This window comes from Ricinus communis, chromosome 4 (assembly GCF_019578655.1).
Source record: "Ricinus communis isolate WT05 ecotype wild-type chromosome 4, ASM1957865v1, whole genome shotgun sequence".
Taxonomy (NCBI): Eukaryota; Viridiplantae; Streptophyta; class Magnoliopsida; order Malpighiales; family Euphorbiaceae; genus Ricinus; species Ricinus communis.
Genome location: NC_063259.1, coordinates 26,278,678 through 26,295,312, shown reverse-complemented (window position 1 = coordinate 26,295,312; position 16,635 = coordinate 26,278,678). Strand labels below are relative to the sequence as shown.

General features: G+C 28.3%; 2 protein-coding genes across 4 annotated transcripts; both read right to left on the bottom strand.

The window, feature by feature from the left end:
• Window positions 1-9,521: 9,521 nt before the first annotated feature.
• LOC8258113 (snakin-2) lies at window positions 9,522-10,500 on the bottom strand. 2 transcript variants are annotated; one of them, XM_015723626.3, is made up of 4 exons: window positions 10,349-10,500; window positions 10,193-10,210; window positions 10,010-10,076; window positions 9,522-9,891 (listed from the first exon to the last, which is right to left on the bottom strand). In XM_015723626.3, the coding sequence occupies exons 1-4, from the start codon at window positions 10,400-10,402 to the stop codon at window positions 9,707-9,709; spliced, it is 324 nt and encodes a 107-aa protein (XP_015579112.1). In that variant the 5' UTR covers window positions 10,403-10,500; the 3' UTR covers window positions 9,522-9,706. The 2 variants fall into 2 exon arrangements, with proteins under 2 accessions (XP_015579112.1, XP_015579119.1); XM_015723633.3 differs by having other exon boundaries at window positions 10,010-10,052; window positions 10,349-10,497.
• Window positions 10,501-11,620: 1,120 nt separating this feature from the next.
• Window positions 11,621-16,290, bottom strand: LOC8258114 (alpha-mannosidase I MNS5). 2 transcript variants are annotated; one of them, XM_025159285.2, is made up of 15 exons: window positions 16,043-16,290; window positions 15,652-15,694; window positions 15,484-15,549; window positions 15,340-15,401; window positions 15,073-15,172; window positions 14,713-14,895; window positions 14,296-14,344; window positions 14,035-14,148; window positions 13,719-13,839; window positions 13,538-13,619; window positions 13,365-13,450; window positions 13,126-13,226; window positions 12,645-12,786; window positions 12,396-12,546; window positions 11,621-12,190 (listed from the first exon to the last, which is right to left on the bottom strand). In XM_025159285.2, the coding sequence occupies exons 1-15, from the start codon at window positions 16,177-16,179 to the stop codon at window positions 11,966-11,968; spliced, it is 1,662 nt and encodes a 553-aa protein (XP_025015053.1). In that variant the 5' UTR covers window positions 16,180-16,290; the 3' UTR covers window positions 11,621-11,965. The 2 variants fall into 2 exon arrangements, with proteins under 2 accessions (XP_025015053.1, XP_002511454.1); XM_002511408.4 differs by having other exon boundaries at window positions 14,035-14,214; window positions 16,043-16,289.
• Between the last annotated feature and the right edge of the window lie 345 nt (window positions 16,291-16,635).

Genomic DNA, 16,635 nt, shown 5'->3' with positions numbered 1-16,635 from the left:
AATTAATAAAATATTGAAAAAATATGAGGAATATTTTTTTTATCAAATTTATAATTTATAATTTTTATTTTATTTTTATTAGTATTTAAATACTAAATATACATATATATATATTATATATATTCTAATTTTTTTGAATTTACAATTTTAGTTGATTTTTTATTTTTTTTATAACTTTTGGATAAAAACTAAAAAATAATTAAACATTACTGAAATATAACTAAAAAGTAACCAAACTATAATTTTGAAAAAAATAAGAAAAATAAAATCTCTAAAGAAGAAAAAGTTGTATAAAGAAAATGATAGTTCTTATTAATTTCAATGAATTTTTTAATAGCATCATAAACAATAAAATTATATGGTTGAAGTTTTTTATCGCAGAATATTTGTTACTTTTATAGATAATACGAAGATAGATTTTTTTTTATTGTATAAATTCTTTTATATCGTGTGATCTATAATTTATTATAATTTTGTGAACAATAATAATTATATAATAATAAAATATTTTTTTAATATTTTTTTTAATTATGTTTTTTTCAGTTTGATAATAATTAAAGACTTTATTTATAATATAAATATAACCGAATTGGATTTGAGCTCAAATCAAATTTTAAAAAGCTCAAATTCAAATTTAAAGTTTAGTCAAATAAAAGATTGAGCATATTTGAATTGAGTTTCAGTTGAACCTAATCAATAAATCTAATCCTTTTAATCTATTTCAGTATTTTTATGTTAATTAAAATAATTTTAATAAATATCAATGTACACAAAATTATCAATATTTATGTAAATCTATTTTAAATATTTACATATATTCAATAAGAGAATGTATATATATTAATATAGTTTAATATTTAGCCTAACAAAACATTTCAGTGGAATTATATATTTAAATTTAACTTTTCATACATTAGTTACATTTTCATATTATTTTTAAGTAACTCTCGATCTTTTAAATTAGATTTTAAAATTAATTATAAAAAACCCTTCAACTAGATCTGCTAAATTACAATCATATTGCACCCATTAAAAAGAATGGGCATAAAAAGACACTTTATTTAAAACTATAAAATAAAATGCATGAATATGAAATTGGATCATTAAGTATTTAAAATAGTTTAAAGAAAGATATATATATATTATATTATATTATATCTTCCAAACACGAGGTTGGTAAAGATCGACGTGGAGTTTTCCATCATTTATTAATATTAGTAATCTGATTTTATTTCCTTAAACAAAAGAAAACAATACGACAAAAAGAGGCACAAGTACAAAAGGGAGTGGCTGGAAAACCCTATTCGTTATTTTAGAGAATAAACATCCACAGAAAGACAATTATTATTAAAATAATATATATATATATATATATATATATATCCGTTGCCCATCTCCATCACCGCCTACGCATAGATTCATTTATACATAATAATTAATACCAATTACAATCTACCATCAAAAGAAAATAAAAATTATGTTAATTCAACCGCCTAAATTGCTCCATTCCTTGTAATTTAAAAGGCCAATTTGTTCCATTTTTTGACAGTTAACTTTTAAATCTTTTAATTTTCCACATTATATTATTATCATTATTAATTATTAGAGTTTATTTTAAAGAGATTGGATTTAGATAATAAGAACAGGTTTAAAAAGACAAAAGAAACAGATCTATTGTGAATGTTTTTTTTGTTTAAAAAAGGAGAAATTAAAACAATAAATGATTTTTAGGAAGTGAAGTGTGAAAAACCTCGATTAGATTTGCCTTTAGAATATGTGTTCTTGTGCAATTATTTGATGTTTGAATTGAAATGCATGGAACATGACAAAGATGAGGAAGACATCATCATTCTTATCTAAAATACTGCTGAGCAAACAATTACATCAAATATTATATAAGAAAATAGGGACTCCACCATTTTAATTAAGGGCTTGCCCCCATATGAATTGAGGAGCCTATTTGAAAAAATAAAAAGTGAGGCTATATTAGACTATCCAGCTCAATTAGAGAAAATAAATAATTACTATTTTTTACTTATATTTTTTATATTATATTAGTTATTTTTTAATATTTAAAGAAATATTTTTATTATTTTATTTTAAAATTTTATACTAAAAACTCTTTTTGTTGGAATTTTTTATTAAACAACCGTTAGCTATATTTGATTTTATACTATTTACTTTTTGATCATTTTTATAATATATAAATTACCCCATAAATAATATGAAGAGATAACTTTTAGTGTAAAAATTAATTTTATTTTTTAAATATAAAAAAATAACTAGTGTAATATAATTAAATATAAAGACAAATAATAATTACTTTTGAAAGAAATTAGCCCCTAACTTTGTCAGATAAGTGGTACATAAACCATCGTGCTACCAAACTAGAATATAATTGAAGTTCTAATACTAGAATATATATATATATATATATATATATATATATATATATATATATTTATTTATTTATTTATTTATCATATTTGGCATATTTTTTACTTTAGTTATTGACCCAATCTAAATAAAAGATTACTTTTGGGATGTGAATTTTTAACCTAGCTGTGGGCATCCAAGTTTTATCGAGTCGATTTCGGTAATACTTGAGTTGATTGAGTAATGACTATAGATAATTAATGTCTAAAAAATTATATTATTCATATTATTTGAATTGATTGAATAATTAAAATGATAATTCATATTCAAAAAAGTTATATTATTCATACTATTAGAATTGACTGAGTAATAAAATGGATAATTTATATCTAAAAAAGTTATAGTATCTGTTACTTCAAACATTTTTTTTTTAATTGAGATACAAAATATTAAAGATCTTATAATTGAACTTATTAATTTTATTATCTAATATGTCGTAATTAGAGAGTTAGATAAATTATTTAATATTATTTAAGATTTTATTATTTTATTATTTGAATATAGCCTATTTGATTATATTATATATAAAGAATTAAATAAATTTATACGTTAATCAATTATATATTTAATGGTTTAATTTATTTAGGTTTTTAATATATCCGTTAAATCTTGATACACTAAGTAATAAAATCTTACTAATATATTAAATGAATAATCTCGCTTAATGTCCAAAATAATAAATTTGTTTGGCGTATATGTATACAGCCTCTTTTATTTATGAATGTAAACATTAATTTTTAATTTTTATGTATATGCACACCAACTCTTGATCATATTTTTATTTATTTATAACACATATATAAGTTATGATAAAATACATAAACAAATAATTAAGAATAAATTCTTTAAATTAATAAATATTTATTTATTGACAAATTAATAAACTATTTATTGATAAATTAATAATTTCTATAAAAATAAATATTTTTTTTAATCACAACAATATTATCTTATAGAGGTTTATTATATTTTGATATATTTGGGTAATGTGTTATCCATAAATTATCCAAAATCCTATACGTGTGTGTGGAGACTAGTTTAATATTTATTATTTAAATGGATATAAATAGAGTAAATAGACATACATTGTTTTGGATATGAATATGATTGACATATGCTCATTTTATTTAAAATTAAAAAAAATATGTATCAATTATTTATTGATTTAGCACATAGATGGACACAATACACCAAACTTAGAAAAAATATAATACTACCTAACCCTAATTATTTTTGCTCAATATATTTCTATACACTTACCCAGATTCCATTTTCTGACCAGAATTGAGCAGGTTAATTCTTTATTTTTATTTTTCAGTTCTTCAATCATTGGTCCTAAATCATATACTAAAGAAAGCAAGCAAGCCACACCTTTTTTAAAAGCAGCCTTCAATGTCTCGAAAAACATTGCAACAACACAAAAAGTTGGAACAAAACAAGATTAACGTCAAAATCATCCAGTAATCCTCACTTCCAGGAATCTTCGTTTGTCCTGATACCTGACATTTTTTATTTCCCTCTCAGAATCAAATTTTCATCTCATGCGAACAATCAGGAAAACAAAAAGAAAAGCCTTTAGTTCCAGACCTATGCCCTTGTCATGTCAACTAAAATATAAATCTCGAATGGACAACATTGGCAATGTACACAAGAATATGTTTTTCACGTTGAAAATAAAAGAACAGGAAATCGTTCGTGGTAACGGACAAGAATTTAAAAAGCTGGTAAGATTGGAACAGGAAAGTTGGATATGTTTCCACTTTGATAACTCCAGTTCTATCAAATCCGAAAAGAACAACATATATGCTGTTGCAGACTACTTTCCAGGAACGTTCTTGGATTGAAAAACTTGTAACTGCGCCAAAAGAATTAATGAGAGAACAGTATGAATACTAACAGAAATTGGAGGTTTCTGCTGTTCAATCAATTGGGCTCTGTTATCATTGAAGTTCACTTATCAAGAAAATGTGTGGGAATGATATTGAAGTCAAGGATCCCATGCATGCATGCATGCATATCTACATTTGACATTGATGATTCTCGAATCTTAACGTAATTTTTAATATATATATATATATATCTAGGACATTGATTAAAGCATAGGTTTCAAAAAGGAAACATTTCACAGTGATAATAATAATTATTTTACTATTTTGACTTTGATTATAATTTAAATTGTAGCTCTTCAAAAGACTAAGTAAAACTTTTTTTATCAAAGAGTACATAGATGAGATGGTAAGAGTTTTTTTTTTAATTTCGAGCTCAAATCTTGAATATGCAGCTGTGTTAAAATTCTTGAAGAAGTACTTTGTTACCTGTAAAGATCTTGCCTGAAATGTTATAGATTAACTCTAGATGTATGTATACAAAAAAAAAAAAAGTTTCGCTATGAAGCTTAATATACTTGTAAAGCCTAATTTGTGTGATTTGATTATAATTTTTTTATTAGAAGTGGAAAAACAAAAATTAAAGCTTAAAACTTTATTCAGACAAAGATATATATCTATCATAGAATAAATTTCTTCGTGCATATGTTTTATAAACTTTTGTTTTAAATTAAGCATTGAAATCACATATATCAAAAATTTTAAATAGTTTTTTTTTTTATTTACGTGAGATTTAATGGATCGTGAGCTACACAACAAATGTAGCTATTTTTTTATACTCGCTATAAAAATAAAAATTCATATAGTACAGAGTTAAAGAATTTAAATTCAAGACTTTTACCTTTCAATAGTAAACATTTGAACTAGGGTTCAAATATAAATTTTAAATAGTTGATCATATTTGAAGGGATATTAAACACATATTCTTTTGGAAAAAGCTAAGTAATATATTAGAATGAAGTTTGAATAAGGCTCTTGAACTTTCGGGTGGGGCCAAATAAGCCATTTGAGCTTATGGAGTCATTTTAGTCTAACACTTAGTGTTTTACTCAATTAGGCCCTTTTTGTGACAAATAAAAAGAAAAAATGATATTAATAAAAAAAAATAGTTAGAAGGAAAATAAAAATAAAAATGAGATTACCTCTCTTTTATTATTTTTCTAGTAATAATAAAGCATAACCCACTCAAATCTTAACTAAAAGAAATCTATTCAAATCACTGAAGAAAATTAAATCTATAGCAATTGGCAACAATGAGGTAGGAAGGTGGTGTATATGGTGGGGACGTGGGCCACAACCATTTCATCTCCAAAAGTGCAACGATCGTAGAAAAATTAATTTAATTTTTAATTACTTATTATTATTAGTAACAAATTAAATAAATTTAAAAAGAGTTTATTTTTTTCACATACTTATAATAGAGGGTGCCATTCGATTTTTTAACTTTATAAAAAAAGAAGCATAATTGAACTAAAATACTAATTTAGACTAAAATAATCTAAAAAAATTAAATAAATTTTATTTATTTCCATCGAAAAATTCAAGAGCTTATTTAAGCGTAATTTTTAATATATTAAAATATTGTATAAGATTAACTCAGAAAAGTAGCACTGGAAATTCAAAATTTTGACGAAATCACTAATTGAGTGATACTCTTACTTGTCATTCATGGAGATTAAAATATATAACTTGATAAAATTTGGTTTGAACTGCGTATGGTGGTCAATTTTACAAAACACCGTACGGTGGTGGGAGCAAAGGGATCAGATGAAGATGGGAGGAGGAGCATTGGGCAGAAAAGGAGGTCCCATCATTTTGGCAAGCACTCGTGTATTGCTCTCATTTATTAAGATGGAACCATAGAATAGGCCTTACATACTTATAAACTTTTGACCATTTTTATCTCAATACCTCCAAATTTCAGTTTAGTTGAAATCACGAGTTGCCATCTTTTGTGGGGTCCATCGTTATCTCCGCATCTTCTATACAACCTTTTCCTTTTCAAATCTTGTTATATATTGGGGTTAATAACATTAAAAATCTAAAATTTCGGTCTTTAACTCTAAATATTAATATCTTTTTACTTTATTAATATTTTTTATTTTTAAAATAAAATACATAAAACCACGATAAAAATGAGAAAAAAATAATTTCACTTTTCATTCTTTTCCTTGATTTATGATTTTCACTTGTCATCCACTTTTTTGTTAATCTATAACCTGATCTTGGTAATTCTTGTGTGATATGTAAATATATATACTAGTGATGTATAAATTATTGATAATGACAAGTCATCCTATTTTGATCGAAATTTTAATTTAGCTATAATTACAATCAATTAGTCAATTCGAGACATTTAAGTAAAAATTAAAAGAATTGACCGAATTCACAATTGTACATAAAGATTTAGATTTTTAATATCATTTATATATATCGTTTTAAAGATATTTTGATGTGTGTTAATAATTATTTATATAAATATTAATGATAACTTATAAACTTTTTTATGTTTATTGTATTATTAATATTTATACAAGTATTAATTAATAATATTAAATTTTTTTAAAATATTAGATGTAATTTTGATTCTGTCAATTATGATGTTTATAAAGGGTGAGTCTCTGTTCTTTCTTTTTTAAGCAATGTAAACTTCTCAATCTCATTTTTATTTTTATTTTAATTATTTTCTATTTATCTATTATTATGATATTACTCGTGTAATTTATCAATTTCATGATATATTATAATTTAGAATTTATCTTCATACCATATTTAATATTAAAATCATAATTAAATGCATAAAATTAATTAATCATTAAATTATCTTTATTAATATGAGCCGCGTTGCTGATAATAGGTTAATTTGGAATAAGTAAATGTATTATTTTGTCTTTTAAATGAAGTAAATGGATTAATACTTTTAAACTTTAGTCTTTGACCCGTTTATAACTTGTACACATCTATATATATATATATATATATATATATTAATTTTTGAGACTTAAAATTTTTATGACACATGTATTTAATTTTTGATACGTAGAAATTTTATTTTGACATGTATACTGTTTTTACCAAATAGAATTCAAGATTAGGTGTAATTTTATAACTTTTTCTATTAATTTATTAATTAATAAGTTACATTCTTAATTAAATGTTAACTTTAATCTTAACAAATAATATATTTATTATATTTTAATATTATGTTAACTAATAAATAGTTTTCTAATTAGATAGGGATATTAATTATATTCTAAAAAATAGTTTATTAATTATATTTTAATATCATATTAATTAATAAATTAGATTTTTAATTAGATAATAGTTATAATTCTAGATTTTAATAATATATTTGATAATAAATTAATTTTTTAATTATATTATAATTTTTTAATTCTAAAAATAGTAATATTAATTATAGTATTAAGTTAAATAATATTAAAACTAATTAATAAATATTTTTAAAATAATTTTTATATTATTGTGTGAAAAAAATTTTAAGAATTTAAAAAAATAGTTATTTTGCTATTATTTTTTAAAATATTATTAATTAATTAACTAAAATATTAAAACATTTATTACATTATATCTATCAACTTAATTTTATAATCGAGATAATATTTTTACGGCCGTGCAATACAATTCAAATAGATTATGTTGCTTTGTTATTTATTAGAGGGGTCATATGAAAATCGACCCTAATTTTCCACTTAAAAGATAAATTTGCATTGTACGTGAAATTGATAATTGTTCTGGAAAACTTGGCCATAAGAAAGATTTGAGTAGGAAAGTGGCAAAGCCTAAATGGTGGAGGTTTCGGTCACTTGTTCCATCAAAGTGTCAATATTTTGTGTCCTATATTATTATTAGATTGTATTACAAGCATTTACATTTCTGAGGGATTGCTTTGGCCCAGTACACACGAATGCGACTTCTAAAAGATAGCCTACAAAAATCATGACACCAAGCTCATGTCATGGTCGGGTTAACAAATGGATAATGGTTGATTATATATCCTTCTACAAAAAAACCCATCGTGAAACCCTAATTTTTATTCATCAAAACCTTTTTTTAATTTCTATCCACGTCTTAATTAAATCCCATTTTATATGCTATCTTCACTCAAAATCAATATTGTCACGAACCAATTTAGTATCTCTTCCCCCAAAATTAAATTTATTTAATCATATTTTAATTTTTAAGGATATAATCCCAAATATATATATATACACATATAAATAATATTTTAATATTAAATGATTAACATATATTATCTATTATCCAATATTAAATCATATTATAATATTAAATAATTAACGTACTATCTACTATTTACTATTAAATTAAATAATTAACATATACTATTTATTATTTAATATTGAATGATTGACATATTATTGTTTAAAATTAATTATTATGTGCTAATTATTTATCGATTTATTATATAAATAGAGATATATCTGTATTAAAAAAATATTTTCTTTTTAAATACATGAATATATTACAGGTAGACAACACTTTTGCAAAAGAAAATAGTTTAATTAAATTTTAAAAGAAAATTAGGAGTGTGTTTAGAATTAGTATTGACTATTGAAAAGAAATAGATTTAAAACTTAAATATTTTAGACATTATTTCTCTTTCAGATATGCCCTTTCAAAATATAATTTATCCATTTTCAAAACTCAAAAAAGAAAATATAGTTAAGCAAGGCTTCTGCCTTGTTAGTATGGATTTATGGCTGCTGTGAAAAGCTTACGTCTCAGCAATTGTAAGCAAGCTCTAAGTGTGGACCAAAGGCCAAGAAGACGATATGTAATTAAGTAAAGTAAATGATCTTTTTCTGTAAACCTATTTCAAGTCCATGCATAAGCTTACTGAATTATTTTCTTTCCCTTTCTAAATCATAATCATACATATGTGGGACATCTTTTTTTTTTTTTTTCATTCTCTTTCTCTCTCTCTCTCTATATAGATATATAAATCTATGATTAATTAAGATCAACAGCAACTCTGATCAACCTACACTCTACAGCTTACAGTGCTCTGGGGTCCAAGCCCAACCCATATTTGTGTGTTTTTCGGTTGGACATGCTTCAAGGGGTAGGGTGGGCCTAAGAGTCTCAAATGTAGAAACAAAATAATGGCAAAGCACATGCTAGTGGTAAAGGCATTAGGTCTAAACAGCAGGGGATCACGCATTTGCAAAACAAATTTTATCTTCAATATAACCACATGCAACAATCACAAGTGCATATATATATATATATATATATATATATGTACATATTTCGCTCCTGTCAAGCTTAAGAAGAGACGGAAAAGGAAAAGGCAAAAAAAACACATAACAAACAGAGGAGAAGCCTCTCTTACAAGGGAATTAAGCTCAAGGGCATTTGGTCTTGTTTCCGTGAGTGGTCATCTCAGTGTAGCATTTCCCACATACTTCTCGGTTACCTGATGTGCCAGGCGGCACACACTTGCACCTTTCACAGCACGTGCCACATGCCCTGTTGCATGTGTTTGGCCTTGAATGGAGGCTGCACCTCACCTTGCACAATCCTCCACAGTCTAATCAAATACCCGAAATTATGATTTAGATTACACCTCATTTTTTTTTTTTTTTAATGTTTCATGAGTGTGTCATACCAAAACCATCAGCTAAAACAATAGAGAAGAGATCACCCACCTATTTCTTGCATTAGCCTCCTGTTTCCACCTCTAACACCAGGCTGCAGCAAGGAACAAAAGAAAACCCGCAAAGCAAAAGCAACCCGTGAGTACTAGAGAGAGTTGAAACAGAACAAATAATGAAAATAATGCATTTGGTATGAAATCTTGTCAGTGCAATATGGGGCATTTCTTCTTCTACCTTGAGATCAGATGAAACCTGCATGCATGCAATCCAACAGGTTAAACTTTAGCTAGATCATAGTTCTGTTTTTTGTAAAAGTAAAGAAAATACTGAAAAAAATTAAAAGCCCATGTTCGAAATTGATCATGAAAACCACCCTCTAGGTATATATACCTCTGCAAGGCAGAACATCAAAACTGCAGATAAAAGAAGCAAACGTACTGCCATGGCCGGGATAGTCAATTATATGAATGCAAAGCAGTACAGTGTGGTGTATAAGTCATGGCACTGCATGCAATTTATAGAGCACTTATTGGTACTGATTTCACAAAACTAGTCACCTCTATTGCTTGTAATTACTTGCAATAGATCTCGACTGGACTTGCCAATGCCATGTGGGGTCATTTCTAGTTATGGATATGGTCATATGCCAACTAATGATATGATTTGGATAATTGAGGACAAAGTTGCTTATGGAAAATAAACAAAATTAATAAAAAGTGTTGGATCTTTAGTGATCCATTTAAAATATAAAATAAAAATTCTGTTTTTCAATATTAGAAAAGGCATGGGCGAATGATCATCATAAAAAAGAAGAAGTTTTAATGTAATTTGTGGTTTAGCGAAGTCATGAAAAAGGATAATTAATGATAAAAATGTCCCACTTGTTCAAACTTGAAGAAAAGCTTTTAATACAGACAGCTGGTTAATGGTTGTAAACAATGGATCTTGGGTCTGAAAAGCAGGTTTGGGTGGCTATATCACTATCATCGCCATTAATATCATGAAAACAAAAACCATTCCCCTTTGTTCCTTCAAGTCTTATGATTTGATCTCTCTTTGGGTCCTTTCGGTGAAGATAAGAATATCTGTACACTTTCATTATCAAATTCACAAATCACGACAAATATTACAGGTAATAGAAAATTAAGAAGAAAAAAAGAGACTGACCCAGATGAGTAGAATTTAGAAATGTATGTTTTTACTCTCATTTGCACACCAATTGATTGACATTTTTTATTGGTTGATTTTGTCTTTTTTCTTTTTCTTTTATCTGGTTAAACTTGATTGAGAATGATCAATCCAGCTGGATCTTTAGTGTGGAAATCAACTTTTGCAATCTGATGCTATGGATTGCTGTTGAATAGTAGGAAAGCAATTTTATCTTTTTTTTAATATAAAAAATTTAAATAGGATACCTTTATATATATATGCATATTCTTAATAAATTAAGGCATTTAGAGAAAAAAGTACAAAATTTATTCAATTTTATATGAAAGGAGTTTTTAAAAATCATACGAATAAATAATTCTCGAACTAGTAAGATCAGTGCTAAAATCAGAGTCGTGGGTATGAATCCAGCAGCACCTCTGAGCCAAACACAACACTCAAGTTGAGAATTTTTAGTTTCAGCACTTTCAATGTGATTTGCAACACAAAATCTAATTACATTTAAGAGATGACTTCAATCAAATTTTATGTGTGCCATTTTCAGTGTGTATTCTGAACTGACCTAGTACCTGCCAGAAATGTAATAAAAACAAATTCAATGAAACACTTGCAAATCCGAGTTATGTTACAGAACAGCATTATCATGAAGAATTTTCGGTCATTTGCTTCTTTCTTCCTTTCCATTTAATCTAACTGCTTTTATATTGCTTACTGACAGACCACTTTCTTTCTTTTTCACCCTCACCTTCTTGAAACTTTTCTCTACTTTTCCTTGTTTTTTTTTTTCTCCTTTCATTATATTATATTACTTTGCTGTATTTGATGAGAAGAATGCTGCTTTCATACAAACAACCATAGCCCACAGTAGCCAGCCATGCTGCATGACCTTCGTCTACAGGTAATTGAGTCAACTCCACATTCCTCGTCAGTGTAACACCTGTGGTCAATATGAGCATCAGGGATGTGGCAAGCGCTCTCAACCCGTTGGTCACCATCCCTATTCAGACTCATTGCTGGACAGACCTGCTTATACATTGCACTTGCTCGTTTTGTTTCCTTTTTACTCTGCACAGGTAAACACTTCATTAAGTATGAGTCTTCCTGTTTAATTGCCATTGTGACAAGGAAAGGGACCCCACACTTCTAATTAATCACTGCTGAAAAAAGTGGAAGTTCTTGATGATATCAAGAACCATTTTGGCCTTGATAAGGACAAATTACAGAATAAATGAATCACTTTACATGGAGAAGAGAAAGGAAAAAGAAAAACCTTGACAGAAGTCCAGTTCGAAGGAATGTATGCCTCTGGAAGCCTTTCATGCCAAGCACTTAGCACTGGTAGTGGATGACCCTCAGTTGTGAATATATAATTTCGATCAACCAAAAATGAATCATCAAAGAGAAGATATAGGTACTTGCACCTACAAAAGAATGCAAGGGACCACATGAGATTTAAATTCACATTTCAAGAGGACAAAACACAGGTAGAAAGAAACTCTTTGAACTTCCATTGTCTTACGTTTCAGCAAGAAAGAAACTATGCTGATGATCTTCCCTTTGCATTGTTGTCACATCTCTGATGCTGGCAAAACCTCCTTCGACTTTGGTGTATAAATCAAGAGCATTGACAATGGATTCACCCACTTGTATATACCATGGATCTAAAACATGCAAAAACAATCTTTACAAGTTAGAATATGCGAAACAACGAGCTTTTATACTGTTGAGGTCAAAGGCTGTAAGTATGATCTTAGCAGTGCAGTGCTAATGTTATGCATAATATCTCTTCAGGATGCCTACATTCTTCAATTTCCAATATTTCCAATCATAATGTCACGTGCGTATACAATAAGCATAAAATAATTTAATGAGCAAATCATCATAAAATATACTTGATCGTGTTTACCTCTTTGTGAAGACAAAATTTTAATATAGAAGTTAACCTCACACACGACTGCACATCATCCAGAATTAAAACTGCCCAAGATGAAAAACCAGACCTTTTGTTGCTTGGTATAAGTAGAAAGTGGATTCTGCTAATTCAGGCCGCAATGGATAATACTTCTCTGTAGGATGTACCGTTTGATGGTCCAACAAATACCTAAAAAGATTCCCGATTTCATATCTAGTGTTAATTTCTTCACCACAAAATAAGAACCAATTGGAAATATATAGAATCATGCAAAATGTTATGAAACGCAAATGTTAAGAGAAATCAAAATCATAGGGTGTATGTTACCTTTCTGGTAGCACTCCAAACTTCTTCCACACATAAAAAAATTCACGATGTGATGAATTGGCAGCTGCAATATCCCCAACAAGAACCTAATCAACAGCAAAGCTTAAGGTCACATTCCTGGCAAGAGGAAACACATTACTATTTAACATCATGTAAATGATTTAGGCACTTGCCTGAAGACCTGGCCAAAATGCTTGAAGGCTTGTTAGTTGCCAATAAGTTGCTTTTCCAGTTCTCATATCCGCTTCATGGTACCTAAATTAAAATAACACACTTCAAATCATTAATCCACTATCACACTCCTAAGAATTTTTTAAGAATGCACATAGAGTTTATTCATTCTCATTTTAGTACCATGGGCCATGTCTAAAATATTTCTGCACAGCAATATAGGCAGAATGAAAAATTCTCCAGAAATCCTCCTTCCCAAAAAGAATGTGAGCCTTATACAAGTACTCGTAGAATGAATCAACCCCTGAAAGTCACATCACTAAAACAGTTGAAAAAGCCATCCAATGCAAATTGGAGCAAACACAAACGCAATCAGGTATAGTAAAGACTTCAAGTCTATTGAACATAAAGAATTAAACATTTTAATATATGAGAAATCTAGCAAATTGTAAGATACAAAACCCACCACACAAGTGACATCAAAGCCCAGAAAACATACCAGCTCCAATCCCAGATGAATGTTCAATCCATTCCCCAGTTGTGACATCCAGTGTTGTTCCTAATAAATTTAATGAACTGCGCATACTCCATAACTTCCGAAGAGCACGTAAAGCTGCAGATTCATATCTAGGGTCACCAGTTAATCGTGATAATGCTCCCATTTCAAGAATCAAAGAACCTAATTCCAAACATTAGTTAGTGTCTTCAGGGAAGAACATTCTTTATTAGCAATATCTTGAGCTGACACTGAGATTCTTACCACACCCTGAAGTGCTCGTCTCAGTTGTCTCATTCTCTAAGACTCCATACTGTCCACAGAATTTTGCAGTGCTGCAGAGTCATATATCCCTCTTACAAACAAAACCAACAGAACAAATTTATGCTTCCTATAACTGGAGGTAAACCTTGACTGAGGTCAAGGTAGAAGGTTGCCAACTATGGTTTAAGAACAATATCAACTTGTTAAAAAAAATAAAATAAAATTTGGAGTTGGACCATGCCTGATGCTTTCCACCTAATGCTCTTAGTTACTTTAACTATAAGACCCTATCCACACTCTGCCATTACCCAGAGGAAGTTACCCATTCACAACATATTTTTAATCATGGGAAAATAAAAACCAAAATTCGGAATCTGTCAATACATCCCTAAAGATTAAGCATCTTTCAAGCATTACCTTTAAGTTAATCCATGCATACGGCAATCCAGTTGGTGTAGCAAATGCAGGTAGGAAGCGCTGCCCTAAATCTTCAGCTAAAACAAGCAGCTGATTCTTATATGATCCTTGAGCCAACCTGTTTGAAAAGTCATTTGCAAGAAGATGAGCAGAAACAAGTCCTCCAAGAACTCTTATGTTGCACTACACAATAAAATGAGTGTAAAAGAATGCCATTAGAAACTTCAAATGTCAGTGACTCATCTCAGGACTATATTCAGATAAAAACTTGAATTATAGAGCTACCAAGTCAGACCAAAAAAATTAAAAATATAGGCAATCAACGAAGTCCAAGCTTCCGGAGAAGATTAAAAAACATACCTCAAATAAGTTTACCCTAGCATCAACATCAAATGTTAGATTTTCAGAAAGCCAAAGGACTGCCCTTTCGAACTCTGTGTAGTTGCCTAAAATAATAAGGCTGTGAGAGGCAATTAAAAGAAAAGAATGTATCAGAATAAAGATTCAAAACATGGACCAAGAATACGCCAGAACTTGGTTATAAAAATAAATAGATACATAAAACACATATTATAGACATACCCAGACAGCTTTGTTATCAAGCCATTCTTACTGAAAATGACTTACCTGGACAATGATTCAATGAGGGTAAGGGCAGACCCATTATAGTGTTGTGGTAAGTGCTCTAGCTATAAACAAGATCACACATTGTGAGTTTCTCTTTGTAAGAAAATACTACCACATATACCTAATTGATACATAACAAAATACCTTTAGATTTCCAAGCTCACTAAGCGAGTCAGTGAAAGATTTGGACAGAGGCTTTAGCTCATCATGCTGCAACTCAATTGAGCAAATAAAAAACCACCCAGTTTAAAAGGGAAGAAAAGATGATCTAAAAGCCCAAGAGAGATTCAATGAAGAACATTAATAACTAACCGGAAATGCATATGTCATGTAGTTTTCATAGGCATGGTAGAACCTGCAATGGAGGAAAAGCAAAGCAGCTGAGAAACACTTTTTGAGTATCCAGGCTAATCAACTAAACTTGTAAAGATAGCTCTTTTCGCTCCAAATTTCGATCATAAAGCGCATATAAAGCTCTTTACTTTAGTATATCCAGAAAAAGCAAGCTATTCAGTTCAAAATTTCACTTAAATTTGATATAGAACAATAGATTCTGTGCTACCAACTAATCCAATCACCATAAAATTAAGAACCCATCAATACCAAATTGAAAACCGACCACATATTTAATAAATTGGGCATGAAGTATGAACCGAGTTACGCTTGAATTTTTTATTTTTTTTAAAAAGGGAGAAAAGGTTACATTTTTCGAACTTTCTCACGCATTTGTCTCTTCTTAGCTGCCCAACGAGAATCAACAAGGGACATCGATGGGTCAGTGAAGATACAGAAGATCACGAGCAGCAACGACACCCATGCCCCAGATTTTCGAGTAGACATGTTCTGTTTAGAGTTGATTAATGATTGGTGTGAAACTCGAGAAAGAGTATCGAACCTAAAGTGTTTTGGTTATGTTGTGCTGGATTCGAAATAGTGTAGCACGATCAAAGTTTTCTTGATTGGGACTCGTGGAACTGACCAATCATAATTCAGAGAAGAAAGTAATAAACCAATCAGATTTTGGTCAAATTGTCTGACCATTTGATGGAATTCGTTATCTTGTACTTAATTTGATTGCCCAACATATTCAGCGCATTCACATTATAATAATAATATAATATCATTGTGAAATGTAATATGCTTGATTATAATATTTCTTTTTTATTATTATTATTATAATATTTCTTTTTGCTTAACTATAGATGCAACATTATGGTCTGAAATTATATAATAGACTAAAATAATATAAAAGAAAGGATATAAATGATTATTCTTTGAAATTACATAATAGACTAA